Raw genomic sequence first — 21,250 nt, 5'->3', positions numbered from 1 at the left:
CAAAAATACTCCATGAATTGAGAAGTAATATTAAAACTGTATTCACTCCTAAAGAAACATCTAGAATTCTTCAAAGACAACAAGGTGTAGAGCTGGATGAACACAGCAGGCCAAGCAGCATCAGAGGAGCAGGAAAGCTGACGTTTCGGGTCTAGACCCTTTTTCAGGAAAGCAGATAATAATAAATGGAAAAGAGATAAAAACACACAAAGAATACTGCAGATAAGTAACCTGGATAGGGTAAAACTCTACTTCAAGCTATTTAAAAGTTAGAAGTTACAAAAACATGGAGGTACTTTCCAGAGCATAACCTTTTAGCCAAAAGTGGAATCTAAAAGTATATGTAACACAGACATTCTCATTTACTAAGTAATACTGACATTCACATCAATTACCCTTCAAACATTCATACCTAGAAACATCAGGCAACCACTGTGCAGTCAGGCTTGGCCATTCCAGAGCATGAGTCATAACCAGGTCATACAAGAAGGGAGTATTTTTCTTCCAGATCTTGTATTCTTCATTAATGACACGTTCTTCCACGGCATCATCAAAGGCTGCTGCAAATGCACAACTTGTCATTAACAACATACAGAAGTGCACTGATTCAAGTTATTCTTATTGCGCCACTGGGCAAAGATTTATTTGCTACAAGCTGGTCGCATTTTTTTGGAAGCAATCACCAAAATTTCTATTCACAGCAGGGCTCTGTATACCTATCATTACAGAATACAGGCTAACAATAAATCTCCAATATGCTTTAAAACAGTCATTGAAAAACTACATAAAAGCATTCAAAAAGGTTCATTGATCAAATAATTTAGAATGCAGCTTAGATACAACTTGGATACAAATCCTGATGTGTGTTTTACATCGGTCTTTTTCTTTTTGCCTTGACCAAAGAGAAGATGCTGTCAAAGGAATAAACTTGGAGCAAATGGATATGCAACAAGCATGTCATGGCTAACAGCTGAATGCTTTGCACAGGTAACTGAAATGGCAGATTAAAATACCTGTGCGGACTTTCAGATGGTAGTCAATAAAATTTCACTCAAAGATTTAAAAATTAAGCACATGGAAATGGAGACAACCTACTGAAATGAGTATGAAATTGCTAAAGTAGGCACAGCAGGTATTTCTTCCAATTGGCAGAACTTATGGGGACCCCCCTAGTGGAACTGTATTGGAGCCTCAGCACTTCTGCCAATTGAATATTTCAAAACAGATAAAAACATCCGAGGTCACTGCACAAAGTCAGTGACAAAGAAAATATCAGTCTACAAATCAATAGCCAAAACTAGTGGTAGAAAGGTTTCAAGAAATTGTCACTGTTCTTCTGAGCACAAGATCTGATCCCTCAGGAAACCTAACTGAGTTACACTTTAATTGTTTATTTAACGTACAGCTATTACAATGCAGGACTCCCTCTATACAGTAGCACTTAACAGTGTCAACATGTCAGCCAAAATTATGTAGTATGTGGCTGAACCCACAAACTTGTTAAAATATTGACATGCTTTTACACTCATTTACAGCACCAAGGGCAATTATAAGCTGTTCTTAAAATCTCTGAAACAATTCTGATAATATTGGAGAAAGATGCATTTCAGGACCAACTGCACTATGTTGTAAGATAGGCATATATGGAAAATGACGATGTGGGAGAATACTGACTTAAAGATTGAACACAAGCTTTTAACCAAGCTTTTCATAACAGATGTGGTACTGCAAGGGCAAAGGTTAACAGCATGCCAAGGTACAAAGTAGTTTTAGCTCAGGAAAGCGAATAACAAAGAAAAAAATATTCACGGATAGGTTTAAAATCAAGTGTGAATGACTAGGTAACCTCAAAAATCAAAGCACTACATCCAGCAGGAAGCAACAGACTATAAAGAAAATGATATGGACGGGCCACAATTTTACTTAAAAAGACTTTATGCTACCTTCAAGACCTAGTAAAGTGATCAGGCTTACAGAAGCCAACTACACAAATTCTCATTAAAACCCATTTACTTCATTAATCACACACTGATACAGTAGTGCATGCAAACACCTGTAAAGCCACAGAATTTCTGAAAACAGCATATCTATAAACTATTATCCTTGCCCTTATTTTTGAATCACTTACTACAAGTTAAATTGGAAAGGGCCATGTGACAAATTTACAAAACACTTAATTTTAAGGGGAGATGTATAACAGTACAATTTACACATTGAAAAGCATTAAAGTACATTTGTTGAACAGTTGTCACATTTTACGTTAGAACAAATAATCAATGGCATGAGGTGAATTACAGATGTGTATTTGGGCTTTGGTTGAATTGGGATTAATGAGAGAACTTTGTGTTACAGTCATTAGTGAATACCCAAGGCCAAAATTTAAGAGTGTTTCCCATGCACGTCTCTAATTCATCTCCTGACCATCCGTTATTTTGTATAATATATACAAGGTACTTTTTTTTCCTCGTTTCCATTCATGACAAATGCCTGGCGTCGTGTCGAGATGAGTGGACTGCACAGGTGAGGCGGCCGTCAGTAATGAAGAACAGTGGGTGTGTGACATCACAGGTGTAACATCATAATGGGCATCTGATGCTAGAGGTGCAAAATTAAAGAAAAATAATCTGAACATTCTGACAATAGTACATGCAGTTTACAGGGACACAAATTTACATAAAATGCAGGACAGAGTACCTTGCATACATTATATATTTACATTGTAATTAATTCTTTTCTCACATCCCCTTAAAATATAGTGTTGCTAAGGCCCAGTATATACAGCTGAAGCACAAGAATTTGATTGTCACTGAAGACCACAATCTGTGCTCAGACTTATTTTTAGACATGAGGGTGGAGACAGAAACTAAGGAGATTATTTTTATGCTAAATCAGCTGGGATGATGATATAATAAAACTGGCTAACAACGGTGTTCCTTTCCACATTTATCAAATGCACCTACTGATAGTTTGAACAGAGGAACACTAACAGCAACATCCCACTCTCCTAACTGAGAAGGAAAACACAGATTTGCAGAAGGGGACTAGTTTATTTCTAAACATACAAGTCACTCTGAAATTATTTTGTACAAACGACTTTGTATAATCACTCTTGTAATAAAACACAAATTCAAACTAAAAAGTGAGCAAGACGGCTACTTGCAATTAAACTTCAGAGCTAGTTTTAAATACAACAGGAAAAATATTCAAGTATTAGTTTAGCAAATGGGCTAAACAGTTTTAAATTCATTTATGAAATTCTGAATTGTACATTGATTAAATAGGCTGGTGGTACGAGACACTGGATCATTGACATATTGGGCACAGTTGGCAGAAAGCAAATTTGTGCCAATTTCCAAACGTCAACGAGGGATAAATCTTCCGAGCACTGAAATTCATACCAAAGACAAAATCTGTTGCATTGCTGATAGAAGAAGTCGTTCCCAAGGGGTCGCTACTGTACAAGTAAAATTTTCACAAACGAGCTTTAAAAATTATAAACGTGCAATCGCCAAAGCAGTCAACAACAAGCGAACAGAAGGAGCTTTCATAGTCCACAATCAACTGGAACAAGGAATTGCCCCTCCGCTCACTTCCTCATCTTTCCATCTGCAGAAACCGCGCTCTGATCGCAGCGAGATTCCGCTGGAAGCCTCAGGCCACACACCGGGACAGAGCGGAAAGGAGCAGGAGCCAGAGCCGGGCCTGAGCCACCGGGTCCAGCGCCCACAACCGGCTCCTTCACAGACAACGGCGCGGATCCCTGCGGCGGCCCAGAAAAACGCCGACAGAGGGAGGAACAGCAGCCCGAGGCCCGGGGCGGAGGGAGGGCCCAGGCCCGGGCCCACAATCACAATTCCGCAACATGTCGGCCGGTTAATGCGGACGGGACTCAATCAAGATGGAGGCTGGTGTTGCGCGAGGCCGCCCGGCGAGCTGTCGATTACCTTCTTTGTCGGTCATGGCTGCAGCTCACGGGGGAAGGGGGAACGGGGGGACGGGGACGGGCGGGCCGATTGTGTTTATGGAGGGGGGAGGATCCTGACGGTCCAGCTTCGGGGGCTCGGGTTCCACCGCCGCCTTTGTGCCCGCGCCTGCGCCGCCACTAACGTTTGCGCGCCAAACCACCGTCCCGGTAACCCCTGCACAGCTGCCCAATCAGAAGCGCCAGGGAACTGCCAATCAGAGTGGTTACCAGGACAGCGGCGCACTAGTGGGCCGTGCTGACAACCATTGGATGTTTCCAAGGCAAAAGCCAACAGGGGGCGGGGATTGACCGGGACTGGACTCACATAGGCCCCGCCCCCGCCCTCAGATGCTGGCAGCGCAAGCAGACCATTCCGCCCCTTAAATTTTATCCATCATACAACAGGATCAGGGTTGATGCTTTATTTCAAGATATCTCTCCGTACTCCTGATGCTTTTAAATAAAAAAAACTCTCTATCTTGAACACAGTCAATGGCTTTACCTCCACAGCTTTCTTCATACAATCCCTACAATATGGAAGCAGGCCATTCGACCCAGTGAATCTACACTGACCCTCCGAAGAGTATCCCACCCAGACACAATCCCCTACCCTAACCCTGTAACCCTCCATTTCCCATGGATAATCCACCTAGCCTACATATTCCTGGACTATGGGAGGAAACCATGCAGCCCCAAGGAGAATGTGCAAACTCCACACAGTGGGCATGCATTTAAAGTGAGAGGGGAAAGTTCAAAGGAGATGTGAGGGGCAAGTATTTTTAGATAGAGAGTGGTAGGAGTTTGGAACGCACTGCCAGGGGTGATAGTGGAGACAGATACGATAAGGGCGTTTTAGTGACTTTTAGATAAGCACATGAATATACAAGGAATGGAGGAATATGGACCAAGGGCAGGCAGAAGGGATTAGTTTAATTTAGCATCATGTTCAACACAACATCGTGCCAAATGTTCCTGTGTTGTACAGCTCTATGCCTCCAATATTCTCATCCAGATCGTTTATATGAATGATGAACAATAGCAGACCAAGCACCAATCCTTGTGGCCTACCACTGCTCACAGACCTCCAGTCTGAACAACAACCCTGTTGCCTTCTACCATCAAGCCAATCTTGTATTTAATTCGCTAGCTTTCGCTGGATCCCACGTGATCTAACCTTACTAACCAGTCTACCGCACGGAACCTTGTCGAAGGCCTTGCTAAAGTTCATGTAGACAACATCTACTGCTGACTTTATCTATCTTTTTGGTCCTCTTTAAAAACCTCAATCAAATTTGACAGACATGATTTCCCACCATAAAGCCATGTTGACTATCCCTAATCCATCCTTGTTTTTCCACATGCATGTAGATCCTGTCTCTCAGCATTTTGATTAGAATAGAAAGGCAACTTATTATCTAAAGTTCAGAGTGCTTCGGTGCAGAGGGATTTGGGTGTTCTCATGCATGAATAGCACAAACCTAGTATGCAGGTACAGCAGGTCATAAGGAAAGCAAATAGGTCTAGGCCCGAAACGTCAGCCTCTCTGCTCCTATGATGCTGCTTGGCCTGCTGTGTTCATCCAGCCCTGCACCTTGTTGTCTAGGATTTTGGCATTTATTGGCAAAGGAATAGAGCAGAAAAGTAGGGAAGTGTTGCTTCAACTGTAGAAGGCAGTAGTGAGATCACACCTGGATTATTGCATTCAGTTTTGGTCCCCTTGTGTGAGGAGGGACATAGCTGCAATGGAGGCAATTCAAAGGAGGTTCCAGAGTTTGTCTTGTAAAGACAGACTGAGCGGTTTATATCTGTACTTTCTAGACTTTAAAAGAATGAGAACAGATCTAATTGGGATATAAGAGATGCTGAAGGGGATTGATAAAATAGACAGACAGGATGTTTCCTCATCTAGGGCAATCTCAAATGGAAGGTCATAGTTTTAGGATAAGGGGGAACAGATTTAAGACAGAGATGATGAGAAATTACTTCTCTCAAAAGGTCCTGAATCTGTGAAATTCACTCCCCCAGAGTGCGGTGGATGCTGAGACATTGAGTAAGTTGAGGGTGATGATAGACAGATTTTTAATTAGTAATGGGTTGAAGAGTATAGGGAGTGGGCAGGAAAGTGGAGTTGAGGCCAAGGTGAAATTAGCCATGATTGTATCAAATAGTGAAGTAGGCTCGAGGGGCTGAATGGCCCTCCTGCTCCTGGCTCTTATAGGATAGTCCTGCCATCCCCAGTGTCAGCCTAGTGAACTTCTGTGGCACTCCCTCTGTGGTAAGTATATCCTGTCTTAGGTAGACCAAAACTGCATGTAATAACCCAGGTGTGGTCTCACCAAAGTCCTGTATAAGTGCAGTACAACAGACCTACTTCTGAACTCAAAACCTCTCAAAATGAAGGGTAATATATCTTTTGCCTCCCTGCACCTCCCTGCTTGCTGCACCTGTCTATTTTTGTTGACTGGTGTTCAAGGATATCCAGATATCCCAATAAAAACCAAAAGAACTGTGGATGCTGGAAATCAGAAACAAAAACAGAAATTGCAGGAAAAGCTCAGCAGGTCTGGCAGTATCTGTGGAGAGAAATCAGAGTTAACGTTTCAGTGACCCTTCCTCAGAATTGATGGTAGCCAGGAAAATGTTTGTCTTTGTGCAGGAGATAGGGTGGAGGAAGGAGGTAAAGAATAAGCAATAGGTGGAGATAGAGACCAAAAAAAAGAGAGAAGGACAAAGGAGTAAATAACAATCAGGCTAGAAGGATGAATAGCTATGAATGGAGACTGTTAGTGGCTTACAGTGGGTGGTGCGTAGCAGACTATGTTATAAAATAAGGTCTTGTGTGTGGAGGTTGAGGTAAGGATTTGGGAGAAGCTCAAGCCCTGAAGTTGTTGAACTAGATATTGAGTCCAGAAGGCTGGAGAGTTCCCAAGCAGAAAATTAGGTGCTGTTCTTCCAGCTTATGCGGAGCTTCACTGGAGCACTACAACAAGATTGAAACAGAGATAGTAAGATCTGCTGATGCTGGAGTCAGAGATAACAATGTGGAGCTGGAGGAACACAGCAGGTCAGGCAGCATCAGAGGAACAGGAAAGCTGACGTTTCAGGTCTGGACCCTTCTTCAGAAATGGGGGAAGGGGAAGGGGATTCTGAAATAAAGAGAGAGAGAGGGGGAGGTGCATGGAAGGAGCACCTATCTGCTCCTTTATCCACCTTCCACTGGTGTTGAGGATTGCTGTGGAAGAGGCGCTGTTGCTTATCCTCACTGATTGCGGTCTGTGGGTCAGGAAGTCGAGGATCCAGTTGTAGAGGGCAGAGCCGAGACCTAGGTTTCAGAGTTTGTAGATTAGTTTGGTTGGGATTGCAGTGTTGAAGGCAGAGCTGTAGTCAATAAGTAGAAACCTGGTGTATCCTTGTTATCCAGATGTTCCAGGGAGTGTAGAGCCAGGGAAATGGCATCTGCCATGGAACTGTCGCATCGGTAGGCAAATTACAAATGACTGAGGAGGCTGGGAAGCTAGAGTTGATATGAGCCATGACTAACCTCTCGAAGCACTTCATAATCATGGACGTTAGAGCCACTGGGCGGTAGGCACTGAGGCACGTTGCATGTGATCTTATTGAACAGCAGAGCAGACTTGTTGGGCTGAATGACCTACTTCTGCTGTATGGTTTTACTGAAATGCATGTGGATAAATAAACTAGCCTGGTCAATGGTAACGGTTGGCTTACTTTTAGGAGGACAGGTCCCTATATGAATCACTGCATTAAAAACACATCTACATACAATGAAACACCTAATGGTGATACTTGAAGGTGTGAAAATACTTTACATTTCACAATACTTCAGTCTCCTTACCAGGTGTTCCATTTCCTTCAGCAACTCAAATGTGGTATGCTATCAAAAGGGTTTCAAGAATCCTCCACCACCCCACTAAAGTGTGTGTGGGAGGCAATCTGATTCTGAAACCCCATTTAAAGTAGGGAATGCAAACTCACTAGGGCAGGCGATGGGTATATTTTTTAGACCAGGTATTCCCAAGAAGCAAGAAGGTCAAAATAATATGGTGTGGTATTGGGGACTGTAAAAAAATTTTCTCTATATCACAACTGTCTGGCCTTTCACACACTGACATACATCTCCTAAAAAAAAATCCGGTCCTTGGTATCTTTACTTAAGGAGAAATATACTTCCATCAGTGAGATCAATTCATGGTAACTCTTACAAGGCCAAGCAAAGTATGCAGAATACTTTAATCAGGATTAAGTACTTCAGGCTATTTAAATATGTTTTGAATAGACCTACACGAATAGGAGGCTTTTTTTATAAGAAAAGCAAATGAACATTCTAATAGGTGTTTCAAACTTTTATTTATTGCATCTCAGCATGGTTCCTGAGATCTGCCTGTGATGGATAGTTGATGAGTTGGCATGGAGGGTGTAATGGAAACAGGTGGTGGTTAGATCTTGAGTTTGCACTAATTTGGCATAGAGTTATGGGAATTGATATGAGAATGGGTTGGCACAAGTTGTCACTAAGTTGGCATGGGTGAGAGGTTTTTGCATTGGCATGGAGTGTTTTATGGGCATCTAGCCTGACATGCATCTCAAAGTCACCCCATGCTCAAGGAGAAGACTCCACCTACCCCCTCCCCCGCCCAGGCAGAAGCAAGTCCTACTATCTCTGATTCAGATAATTTCCTGACTCTTGTACCTTACCTGGAAACAAAGATCCAGTCCACAGAGTGCATAATTCCAGATCAGACTTAAATTCTTTTGTTACACACCAGTCAAATAAATATTATGTTCCACCGGTAAGGTTGAACCCTAATTTGAAAAATCACTGCCCTTGAACCGGTCTTAAAGAGACATTTGGGTATAACAAGAAGAAAGGTGCAGAACAACAGAAATAGGCAGTAGGTTTGTCCTGAGTGAATAAGCTAATCTTTATTTACCTGTAATGCAAAAAAAATACATTCCTAAACAGACTGATAACAGTGTTGATTCACTGTTGAAGTAAAAGTTAAACTGAAATAATCACAATTTTTACGAATTTAGAACATAAAAATACAGCACAGGAACAGGCCCTTTGGCCCTCCAAGCCTGACCCACCACATCTTAAAAGAAACCTTGAATTCTTTAATTGAAAATATCATTTTAGGCTTTCATCTACATCGCACTGTTTAAGAAAAAGAAATGTAAATGTTTGATCTAAATATGTTTTCAACTAATCATGGCCAGTCAGTTGCAATGGCAGCTAAGAGTGCAAAATGCACTTCCTGAACTAGAAAATGTGTTTTTGTGCGAATAGCACAATGATATTAAAAGTAAATCCTCTATACCAGGAAAAATAATAACTGCATTGTTAAAACTGATGTTCAGAAAATTGTCTTTCCCATGCCAATCAAACAATACGTTTGTGCCCAAGCTACAGTAACAAAATAAGTTCACAGATGGTTCTACAAATTTATCCAGTGCATAACTGAACCATAGAGAAAAGGGGTTGAAAATTCCAGCCACTGTTTATGGAGATAAAGCGAATTTCACCTGGGATGGTATTGATTGGCTTCAGCACCTGTAGACTAAACTTTGGCAAAATCATGCAACACTGAGGCTGCTATTCATTGTCCAATGTTCCTGCATGTCGTCAAGTGGGAACAAGATGTGACTTGGATTCAGTTGTGATGACTTAATTTACAGTTGAGTAATATACTTCCTGCTGCCTCGGGAAAGCAACCAACATAAAAAATCCCTCCCATCCTGGTTATACTCTCTACAACGGGCAGAAGATATAAGAGTTTGTACACACATACAAACTGATTCAAGAACAGCGTCTTTCCCCCGTTATCAGGCTTTTGAACCGACCTCTCAAATGTTAATTCTGATCTCTCTCTGCACCTTCTCTGTGGCTGTAATACTGTATTCTGCACTCTGTTCTGCTACTCTGATACACTTTGTATGGTATGATCTACCTGTTTAGCAGCCAAGACAACACTTCACTATATCTCGGTACACGTTACAACAAATATCAAATCAAAAAGATGTTCAAAATTACTGTCAAGGCTGACATGAGTGATGACCACTAAGGTAGGTAACCCAGTATGCAACTGTGCTGTAGTGAAGAGCCAGTCTTTTCTGGAAATGACAGGAGGAGATAAAATTAACAATGCTCCCTATTAAAAGCTAATATAATGTCTGTTTCCCACCTGCAGTGTAAACACGCCAAGTATTATGCATCCTGTCTTTCTCCCTACAGGAATGCTTTCATTGAAGAGTGCAGTCCATTTTCTCTTTATCCAAGATTCCCACAAGTCTCATTAACCACAGTTTCTATAAAGTATGTAGTTTCGGCTCTTGGTTTTTTGGCAGTTCTTGATTTTCTGCTAAGTGTAGCTTTTGTCTGAATTTCTGCTAAGGATCATTTCCTCTTAACATATGAAAAATCTAATGCCTCCTAATCTTGGTTTGAAAATCTGTTATGCAAGTTCCCCAAATAGCTCAATAGATGAATATAGTGCCTATTACAACAGTGAGCCATTACAGACCAGCAGATCTCTAGTTTGATTCATTTTGTTTTAAGTATACTCACGGGACATGGTTATTGCCGGCCTGGCATTTGATGCCTGTTCATGGTTGCCCTGGACAAGGTGGGGGTGAGCTGCCTTCTTGAACCACTGCAGTTTGCATGCTGTGGGTGAGTGGCTTGGAGGGGGTGGTGTTCCCATGTATCTGCTGCCCTTGTCCTTCTAGACGGAAGTGGTCGTGGGTTTGGAAGGTGCTGTCTGAGGATCTTTGGTGAATTTCTGCAGTGCATCTTGTAGATAGTACACACTGCTGCTACTGAGCGTTGGTGGTGGAGCGAGTGGATGTTTGTAGATCTGTGTTGATCGAGCTGATGTAGGTCATTGAATTGAGGACAAATGATTGACCTCTTAGGCAAATTTGCTGAGCTGCATGAGGCAGAGAGTAGGGATAATGGGCAACTGGTAGAACTGAGTCTTACTAGTTGATTTTGACAGTTCAACTATTTGCCTTCTTTGTTAAAGACTCGTTGATAATCCAGAAGTTGCTGATGTTAAAATTGTTAATACTGCAAATAGATGCCCAAAATCACACACTTAATCACTTAATTAAGTGAATAGGCAAAACTGCGGCAAATGATTTCAAATGGAGGAAAACATATGGCAATCAATTTTGGTACATAAAAAGGATTGAATAGGACACTTTCTAATTGGTGAAAAACCAAAAACAGTGGAAATCTAAAGAAGCCCAAGGATCCAGGGCAGGTACTTAGATTAATAAAAATGTTATTGTTCCATCTGGTGCCTGATCAGTAGAGTGCTTCAAGGATTGATGCTGGGTCCACTGCGGTTCATCGTTTATATAAGTGATCTGACTGCGAATATAGGAGGCATAGTTAGTTAATGGATGACACCACAGTGGAAAGTGAAGAAGGTTATCTTCAGAGTACAACAGGATCTTGACCAACTGGGCCAGTGGGCTAAGTAATGGCAGGTGGAGTTTATTTTAAAAATGAATGTATGGCATTGCATTTTGGTAAGACAAACCACAGCAGGACATACATAGTTAATGGTAGAGTCTTGGGCAGTGTTGTCGAACAGAGAAACCTAGGGAGGCAGGTAATCACAGCGGTGAAGAAGGCGTTTGGCACACTTGCTTTCATCGGTCTGAGCACTAAGTACACGAGTTGGGATATCATATTACAGCTGTATAAGACACTGGTAAGGCTACATTTGGAGTACTGCATACAATTCTGGTCACCCTGCTCTTGGTAGGATGTTATTAATCTGGAAAGGGTACAAAAAAATTTACAAGGATTTACTGAAACTGCAGGGTTTGAATTATAAGGAGAGGCTGGATAGGCTGGGACTTTTCTTCTTGGAGTGAAAGAGGCTGAGGCTATAAGGTAAACATAATAGAGGTTTATAAAATCATTACGGGATAGATAAGGTGAATAGTCAAGGTCTTTTCCCTAGGATAGGGCTCAGTGGTTTGCACTGCTGCCTCACAGGGACCCGGGTTCAATCCCGCCCTCAGGTGACTGTCTGTGTGGAGCTTGCACATTCTCCCCGTGTCTGCGTGGGTTTCCTCCAGGTGCTCCAGTTTCCTCCCACAGTCCAAAGATGTGCAGGTTAGGTGGATTGGCCATGCTAAGTTGTCTTGTAGTGTCCAGGGATGTGTAGCTCAGGTGGGTTATGGGGGTCGGTGTGGACTTGTTGGGCCGAAGGGCCTGTTTCCACACAGTAGGAATTCTATGATTCTAGAGGGCATGCTTTAAGGTGACAGGGGAAAGATTTAAAAAGGCACCTGAGAGACAACTGTTTCACATGGAGGATGGTGCATATATATATAATGAGCTGCCAGAGGAAATGGTAGAGGCGAGTACAATTACAACATTTAAAAGACTTTTGGACAAGTACACAGAATCCTTACAGTGTGAAAGCAGGCCATTCGACCCATCGAGTTCACATCGACCTTCTAAAGAGCATCCCACCCCGCTATCCTATCCCTGTAACCCTGCATATCCTGCAGTTAATCCACCTAACCTACACATCCCTGGACACTATTGGCACTTTAGCATGGCCAATCAACCCTAACCTGTTCATCTTTAGATTGTGGGAGGAAACCGGAGCACCTGGAGGAAATCCATGTAGACAAGGCAAGAACAAGGAAACTGCACATAGGCAGTCTGGGATAGTTCTGATGTAGGGTCCCCACCTAAAATGATGACTCTCCTGCTCCTCTCATCCTGCCTGACCTGCTGTGTTCCTCCGGCTCCACGATGTGTTGACCCACATAGACAGTCACCCGAGGGTGGAATCAAACCCAGGTCCCTGGTGCTGTGAGGCAGCAGTGCTAACCACTGAGCCACTGTGCCGCCCGACAAAGTACATGGATAGGAAAGGCTTGGGGGAGATGGGTCAAATGTTGACGTATGGAACTAGTTCAATTTAGGAAATCTGGTCAGCATGGATGAGTTGGACTGAAGGCCTGTTTCCATGCTGTATGCCTCTTTGACTGTATGAGTCAGTCATGAACAGGTTCAAAAATAATCAAAAGACTAATTTAGCATTGGCCTTTATATTTAGAGAACTAGGGTACAGGACCGTACTTAGGCCACACCTCGAACACTGTAAGCAGATCTGCACATATTAGAAAGAAATAATGATCTTGCATTAGGTTTAAGGTTAAGTGGAGGGAGGGGAGTAAATGTTTAGCAGAGTGACTCCAATAGTTAAAATTATGAGATGAGATTATACAAATTAGAGTTGTATCACTTGAAATTCATGAGACTAAGGGGGATTTGATTAAAGTGTAAGGTATTAAAAGATGCAGATAGAGTAGATAAAAACAAAATTATCCCCATTGGTTGAGTAATCTAGGACTAGTGGCATAATCTAAAAACGAGAACGAGACCTTTCTGGAATGAAATTAGAAAACACTTCTACACACACAATTTGGTAGAACTTGTAACTCTATTTCACAAATCCTAACTGATGCTAGAACAGCTGTTACTGTTAAAATTAAACATTGGGTGTGAGGAGTTAGCCTGCAGGTCAGTTACTGTTTTACTGAATGGCAGGACAGGTTCTGGGGCTAAATGTTTCTTGTTCTTATAGTAGGTGTTACAATTGGTATTAATGCTCCAGGATTCAGAAGACAGAGAAACATTTTCTTAGGATTCTTGTAGTGAAAACTAAACTGAGTCCCCTTCTGGAATAATATGTGCGTGGACATTAGTTGAGCGCAGGACTGAGGTTTCTTGGATTGTTCTCCACTATCAAAAGGTCTCCTGTTTCTCATGGATAGATTGTGGCTTTGTGCCACCACATGACAGTAAGTTAGCAGACCCTTTTACATCTCTCCCCTTCCACTCTCCACAGTTCTATTTGCATTTCCATTGAAGTCAACTTTTATCCAGAGAAAAACTGGAAGTGCTGCAACGCAAATGAACAGAGCCGATTGACAAATTTGCTGTTAGATTACAATGTGCTGTAAGTGATTAGTAACAAGAATCATTTGAAAAGGATACATTGAAGTACTAAGCTCTTCCAGCTGTAAGATAGTGAAAAATAATGAACATTACCACAATTAGACAATAGATTAATATATAAATGTAATTGGGTACTGACACTAACATAACAGTGGGCTATTCAATTAAAGCTCTGAACACACTTCACAGCTGTTATCAATCCACTTCTAAAACAATTTTAAACAACTCAATTAATTTAAATAATTTGTTGTTATAAACACACCTACAGGGCAGGTAGGACTAACCCACAAGTCAGGATGCTACCATTGTGCCTGAATAGCCCTTTCAAGAAAGTTACTCCCTGACCAAGAATCAAACCCAGATCACAGCGGTAAGCATGCAAAACCCGACCCATAAGACAACCAGGAAAGTTTGAAAGAGTCGTTCACTGACCAAGAAATGAACTGGGGCTTTGCTATATATATATTTTGAATCCTAACCATTAACAGGAGAGATACATTTCTCCAAGTCTAAACTGGTTCTTTTTTACATCAGCTCCTCCAGTGATCTTTAAATGTATGGAATGTAGAAGTCAAAGTTGAATTGGCATAAATGTTTTAGAACAAGCACTCAGCTGTAGCCTAGCTAGGTTGATAAAGCTTGGTACCTGAGTTCTTATAGTAGATTCTGAACTTAATAATAAAGAACCATTTAATCAATTGAATTATATTGTACAATTTGATTGAGTAAATGTGCTGGATTGTGTGATTTTGTGGATTATATGACTTGACCTAATTGAAGAGGAAGAATTGATTTTATCATTGTTTACAACTGAAGTGTTTAAAATAGCAAATGAAAACAGCAGGAAAACAATAATGACAAGGTAATCTGCTTTGCTGATGTCAATTAAAGAGATAACAGCCCTGCTCATCTTCTAAACAGACAACAGATTGCACTTGTGAAAGTGTAATACTCCATCAGTGTGCAATACAAAATAACTGCATCCAAGTCCCTGAACATTCAACCCTCTTTCTGATCATAACAAGTGTTACCATCTGATTCACGGCTTTTTATGCACAAGATAGACCAGTGATTAGATTCTGCCTTAATTACCAAAACTGAGATATTCCATTTCCATGGAAAACAAAAATGCTCATACCACACATTTTTGATGTGCATCAATGTTTGAAAGCATGGTAAGTTATAAAGCCAGGGATAAAGTTGTAGATATTTTCTAATCAACCTGTTCTTGTACACACTAGAGCAGGTGGGACTTGAACAAGCGTTTCCTAATCCAGAGATAAGGACACTATCATGCACCACAAGCCCCAAGAGTTAACGTTGCACGTTTCCATCTATAGAATCTAAACCTGACTTCATATCAATCTAACTGAACTAACGTTTCTCTTAGATCTTTTAATCATCTCAAAGTTATGTCTAAATGTTATCAGTTTGCAAGGAACTCCACAACAACAAACCCTCTCATCTGACACCAAATCGACAATTTCTTGAACTCACGTTTGTCAGAAGCTGTTCGAGATTCCTGTCGGATGCATTTTTTTTCTTGTCTGCAGACAGCTCTTCCATATGACTGTCAAGGCTGAAATGTAAACGGGCCATTTTTTCCTGCATCTCTCTCACATGCTCCATCTGTTCAAAAGAGCACTCTTTCCCTAAAGAAACGTAGCATTTTCACAATTGGGAAAAAAAGTAATTCATCAAACTGCAGCAGCTCATGATCCTGACTAACCAACAAACTTCAACTTTATTAAACTTCAGCAACTACCTTTAAATAGTCAAAGTTGTTTCAACTTTGATTTCCAGTTGCTTTAGCAACAAATTGCTTCTGAACTGGAACACAATTCAGAGTTCATTGGTTCACACTAACCGCACATGATTGGTACTAAATGAGAAGGTTAAAAGACTTCATAGAGCTATATTCAGACATTAGTACAGGGATAAAACATATTACAGATGCATTTCTAAATATTAGTATACATTACTTTTGAAAAATTTGATTTGTTTTAAAATAAATTTAAGACACACAAATCAGTTCCTCAGTGCCCCAAAGAAATTATACATCAATTGCTGACATGATCCTCACAGTTAAACAACAACAATCTAGAAACAGCAAGTCAGAAGAAAGAGAAGGAAAAGGCTAGTTAGCCAAACCAGCCTGCTCCACAAATGGAGAACGAAATAATGAAATCAGGATTGAAAATTGAATGTATAGGAGGAAAGGAAGTCAATAAGTCTGCAAGTACACACATGATTGGTGATCAAAATTACATTTTACAGACATAGGGGGAGGACGGTAAACAGGATATCAGAGAAACCGAGTCGAAAACTAGCAAAAGCATGAAAAAAGGTATTGGCCATGGCAAAGATGTTGTAAGGATAGGAGGCAGACATTATTATTGAGGTGACAGTAGTATCAAGTGCAAACAATCATCGAGAAGATTTGGGTTAAAAATAGAATGAAAAATTGGGGTGAGCATCTGTTTACTTTAGAAATGTCCAGACAAGTCCACTGATCACTTAGCATCTCATGTTCTTTCAACAATGTGACAGACCTACAGATAATATTGTCAAGTTGAGAAACATAGGCTTCATGTTCATAAAAAAAGTGCTGTTCACAATGTCAATGCAATACCTTTATATGGTGAAAAATCATTGCAGGCTTCCTAATGCAAGTTCAGTCACAATATCTCAGTTGCCAGATTTCAAGATATTCACAATGTTATTTTCAACATCCATGTATGTACTTTAATAATCATGTGATTTGGTTATATTACCTATTACATTTGGATGTCACATTTTCTTCAGTCAAAGAACTCACCAAAAGCCTGCAACTTCCCAGAGTGGAAATCATTCAGTAAATTCAACAAGCCACATTCCATCTCTCTCACATCAGAAACATCTGTCAGGAATGAATGCTGAATTGGAGCTGGCTTTGTCACGTTTCCAGTTTGCTGTGGCAGTTTTACTTTGTCTTTGTTTGTTCTGCTCAAATGTAAATTTTTTAAAAATGTAAATTGAAAAAATAACATCATTTTACTCATATCATCAACTATTTCATGCTAAAGAAATGATATTGGTTTTCTAAAAAAAAAAAAATGTCCTTAGAACGTTTCATTGCAATGTTATTTGGACAGGCTGAGTGAGCCGGCAAATGCATGACAGATGCAGTGTATCATAGATAAATGTGAGGTTATCAACTTTGGTAGCAAAAATAGGAAGGCAGATTTTTATTTGAATGGCTGTAAGTTGAGAGAGGGGAGTGTGTAACGAGGCCTGGGTGTCCTTGTCACTGAAAGTAATCACACAGGTGCAGCCAGCAGTGAAGGAGATAAACTGTATGCTGGCATTCATTGTGACAGGATTCGAGTACAGGAACTTGCTGCAATTATACAGGGCATTGGTGAGGCCGTGCCCAGAATTTGTTGTGTGGTTTTGGTCTCCTTATTGGAGGAAGGATGTTCTTGCTGTAGAGGGAGTGTAACCAAGGTTTACCAAATTGATTCCTGGGATGACAGGACTGACTTACAAGGAGAGATTGAGTCAGTTAGGATTGTATTCACCAGAATTGGGCAGAGAGTAGATCTCAAAGAAACCTACAAAATTCCAACAGGACAAGACAGGTCAGATGCAGGAAGGATGTTCCTGGTAGTGGGAGAGACCAGAACCAGGGTCATAGTCTAAGGATAAGGGGTAAACCTTTTAGGACAGAGATGAGGAGAAATCTCTTCACCCAGAGAGTGATGAGCCTGTGGAATTCAATGCTACAGAAAGTGGCTGACAATAAAACATTATATGTTTTCAAGACGACGGCAGATACAGCTCTTGTGGCTAAAGGGATCAATGGATATGGGGGGAGGGCGGGGTTAGGGTATTGAGCTCGATGATCAGCCGTGATCATTATGAATGGCAGAGCAGGCCCGAGGGGTGCGGGATTGTATGTTTCATTAGGGGTAATGCTAATATGTCCATAATCAATGGGGTTTCTTCATAAAATAGGTCATTAGACCAAGTTAAACGGCCTGTACATTGAAGACTCATTCCTGGTGACAGATCAACAAGTACTGTATATAAAAAAAAAATTAGTCAATACAGATCACAGACAGAAACGTCACTTTACAATAGAACTTTTAATGGAATCAGAAATTATATGAGACAGCTTAGTACCAACCTTTTCAACTTTGATTTAACTTTTGGTGAAGGAGGCTGAGGTAAAGCAGAGGAGAATGTTGCACTCTTACTGGCTGGCACTGATGATTTCTTGGGGTTACTCAGTGAAGGCTGCTGATTTACAGAGACCTTTGGGCTTCTCTTCTTTCTCTTCTCTTCCATTCTCAGATGTTCCACAGTTGGTGTCAGATTAAAGCTGAAGTGGACTAGTTCATCAAATTCATCTTTTTATAGCTTAAGCCACAGAAAAATTAGATTATTTTACAAGTATTTAATGCATTCATCAGATATTTAATTTTTTTAAAAAATACAAATATTTGAAGGAATACAAATTTTACAATAAACATGTTATGAAAAAAGTTAACACATTGTAACCTCTCCAATTTTCTATGTTCAATCCGGAAATGTCTCATACGGAAACAGCAATTGTTTAAAAATCTTTTAAATAGACCTAGCACACTCTGGGTGTCATTGACAGAATTTAGTACAGGACTTTGGAAACAGAAATATTGAAGATGTAACAGTGATGTAAGTAAAACAAAAGTTATTCTTGCCTTATAATATTTTATTAGTTTTATGATTCAGCTAATTATTTATATTTCCATCTTTTTTATGATTGACACAATTTCATTTCACAATTACGATGAAAACACTTCCAAAATAACTTGTTCCTGAGCATTCCAAACCAGAGTTTACATTGTAAACTTCATGTAAAAATACCCTCTGTCAATTGCATCATTAATTAATCCCCTTCTGTATGAACTTCACTTTGTTCAATACAAAATATTTCAGATGTATAATTAATAATTTTAAAATGCACTACCCATCAGAAATATCTTCAAAATGACTGAATGAAACACAATAATAGGATCATAGTTGACTTGCAGTTTCCTATCTCTTCGATCACTGTCTGATTTAGAAAGGGATGGGGAAGAAAGAAAATAAAAGATATGCTGTGGTCACTATTTTCTAACAAAATCATGTGCATAAGTATAAAACAGTTGTTTCATTTGATTTGCAAACAGGACATAAAGTAAATCCTGGCCCTGTTCTATAAGCTCACATTTCAAAGGTGGAATCAATAAATCAAATACAAACACATCTCCAGATTGTTTGTCTTAGTCTCATGATTACAGTACAAGATGATCAGAGGATTAGATAGGGTGGACAGTGGGAGCCTTTTTCCTCGGATGGTGATGGCTAGCACAAGGGGACATAGCTTTAAATTGAGGGGTGATAGATATAGGACAGATGTCAGAGGTAGGTTCTTTACTCAGAGAGTAGTAAGGGCGTGGAATGCCTTGCCTGCAAAAATAGTTGACTCGCCAACTTTAAGGGCATTTAAATGGTCATTGGATAAACATATGGATGATAATGGAATAGTTTAGGTTAGATGGGCTTCAGATTGGTTTCACAGGTCGGCGCAACATCGAGGGCTGAAGGGCCTGTACTGCACTGTAATGTTCTATGTTCTATGTTCTATGAATGTACAAAACACTTAAGATGGTTTAGTGAGTAAAGCCACTGGTCCGGTACACCTCATAGACAGATTTCATTCATATCCTATGCTAATTTGGCTTGTTCCAATTCAGCAACAGCTGGGATTAATATTGGGCTCAGTGCTTTTTTTTTATAATTTGTTTATGCAATGTGAGTGTTGCTGGTTAGGCCAGAATTTATTGCACATCCATAAATGTCCTGCAGAAGGTGGTAGTTTGAACTGCCTTCTCGAGCTGCTTCAGTCACTGAAATGCAAGGACACCCACAGTATCGTTATGAAGGAATTTTGGCCCAATGATAATGAAGGAACAACGATATAGCTTCTTTAAGTATAGAAAAAGGAAGAGAGAAGCCAAAGTGAAGACATGCCTTTTAAAGGCCTTTGAGGTTGGGGAAATAATAATGCGGAACCCGGAAATGGCAGAGAAGCTGAATAAATACTTTGCATTAGTGGTCCTGGTAGACGACACTAATAGCATTCCAAAAATACTAAATACGCAATCACCAAAAGGGTAGGGATGAAATAAAAACAATAATATCACTAGAAAAAAACTACTTGAGAAATTAATGGAGTTAAGCACCAACACGTTCCCTGACCTGATGCAGTGCATCCAGGGATATTAAAGGAAGTAGCTACGGATAATGGACACGCTGGTGATAATTTTCCAGTAATCCTTAGATTCTAGAAAAATCCAGAGGAATAGAAAACAGCTAATGTAACACCTTATTCAAAAAGGGAAGGAAACAAAATCTATGTTCTGTTAGTTTAACACCTATTATTGGGAAAATGTTAGAGTGTAATGTAAAGGATGTAATAGCAGAGCATTTAGAAATACATAACATAATCTGAGTTATCATTATGGATTCACGAGGGGAAAATCATGTCTGACAGATTTATTAGAAATTTTTTGATATGTAAAGGGGGACCAGAAGATGTAATACATTTGGATTTTCATTTGAAAGCAGATCACTGTCATCCTCTATTTGGGTAATACTCTGTTTTTCCCTTTTTCCTTCCAAAGTGAACAATTGCACATTTTCCTATATCACACTCCATCTGCCAGATTCTTGTCCATGCACTAAACCTATCTGTCTTCAGCACTGCTTAGTTCAGTTGGTTGGATGAATGTTTTGTAATGCACAGTAATGCCAATTGTATGGGTTCAATTCCTGTGCCAACTGAGATTACCATGAAGGACTCTCCTTCTTGACCTCTCCCTTTACCTGAGGCATGGTAGCCTTCTGGTTAAACCACCAACAGTTGTATCTTTCTAGTAACAGAGAAGCCCTTTGGTCTGTAAAGACTATGGTGACTTTACCTTTACTATATCCATCTGCAATTTCCTCTGTCTTCTTCACAACAGTCTGATGGAACCTTTCCTGAAATCAAGGGAATTTTGGAAAATTAACATCTATAACCTGATTAGCAATCTCTTTTGACACCCAAAGATAAAATCCATCTTGACCTGAAGACTTATTAATCCACATTTCCATCAATTTACTTAGTAGCACTTCCCCTCAACATTGTAATTTCGTTATGTTCCTCTCTCTTCCAACTGTTGATTGACAACAATTACTGCAATGGTTTTTGTATCTTCTACAATGAT

At 40.3% G+C, this 21,250-nt stretch overlaps 2 protein-coding genes across 6 annotated transcripts in view; both read right to left on the bottom strand.

The window, feature by feature from the left end:
* The window catches only part of LOC109920441 (histone-binding protein RBBP4), a 38,852-nt gene extending 34,727 nt beyond the window's left edge, over positions 1-4,125 (bottom strand). Inside the window, exons 1-3 of one of the 5 annotated variants that reach the window (XM_048612991.1) lie at positions 3,945-4,125; positions 2,455-2,595; positions 413-560 (exon numbers count right to left, since the gene is read on the bottom strand). In XM_048612991.1, the coding sequence (XP_048468948.1) occupies positions 413-560; positions 2,455-2,595; positions 3,945-3,960 (305 nt within the window). In that variant the 5' untranslated portion in view covers positions 3,961-4,125. Of the gene's footprint in view, positions 1-412; positions 561-2,454; positions 2,596-3,398; positions 3,907-3,944 lie in introns of those variants that run through there. The other 4 variants (XM_048612992.1, XM_020520470.2, XM_020520471.2 and 1 more) reach the window with 4 other exon arrangements.
* Positions 4,126-8,882: 4,757 nt separating this feature from the next.
* Positions 8,883-21,026, bottom strand: ccdc28b (coiled-coil domain containing 28B). The gene is made up of 6 exons (XM_020520474.2): positions 20,963-21,026; positions 18,145-18,377; positions 16,795-16,958; positions 15,474-15,628; positions 14,016-14,038; positions 8,883-10,361 (listed from the first exon to the last, which is right to left on the bottom strand). Exons 2-6 carry the CDS (start codon positions 18,303-18,305, stop codon positions 10,292-10,294), a joined length of 573 nt encoding a protein of 190 aa, XP_020376063.1. The 5' UTR covers positions 18,306-18,377; positions 20,963-21,026; the 3' UTR covers positions 8,883-10,291.
* Between the last annotated feature and the right edge of the window lie 224 nt (positions 21,027-21,250).

The sequence above is a fragment of the Rhincodon typus genome, chromosome 27 (assembly GCF_021869965.1).
Source record: "Rhincodon typus isolate 14 chromosome 27, sRhiTyp1.1, whole genome shotgun sequence".
NCBI lineage: Eukaryota > Metazoa > Chordata > Chondrichthyes > Orectolobiformes > Rhincodontidae > Rhincodon > Rhincodon typus.
Note: the sequence above shows the minus strand (reverse complement) of the source record. Positions and strands in the feature narration are given on the sequence as shown.

Coding starts and splice junctions, on each gene's coding strand:
- ccdc28b (XM_020520474.2), bottom strand. CDS start 18,305: ATGGAAGAGAAGAGAAAGAAGAGAAGCCCAAAGGTCTCTGTAAATCAG. Junction 16,959..18,144: donor GTTAAATCAAAGTTGAAAAG/GTTGGTACTAAG, acceptor ACATTTGAGCAG/AACAAACAAAGACAAAGTAA. Junction 14,039..15,473: donor TCGAACAGCTTCTGACAAAC/GTGAGTTCAAGA, acceptor ACTATCTTACAG/CTGGAAGAGCTTAGTACTTC.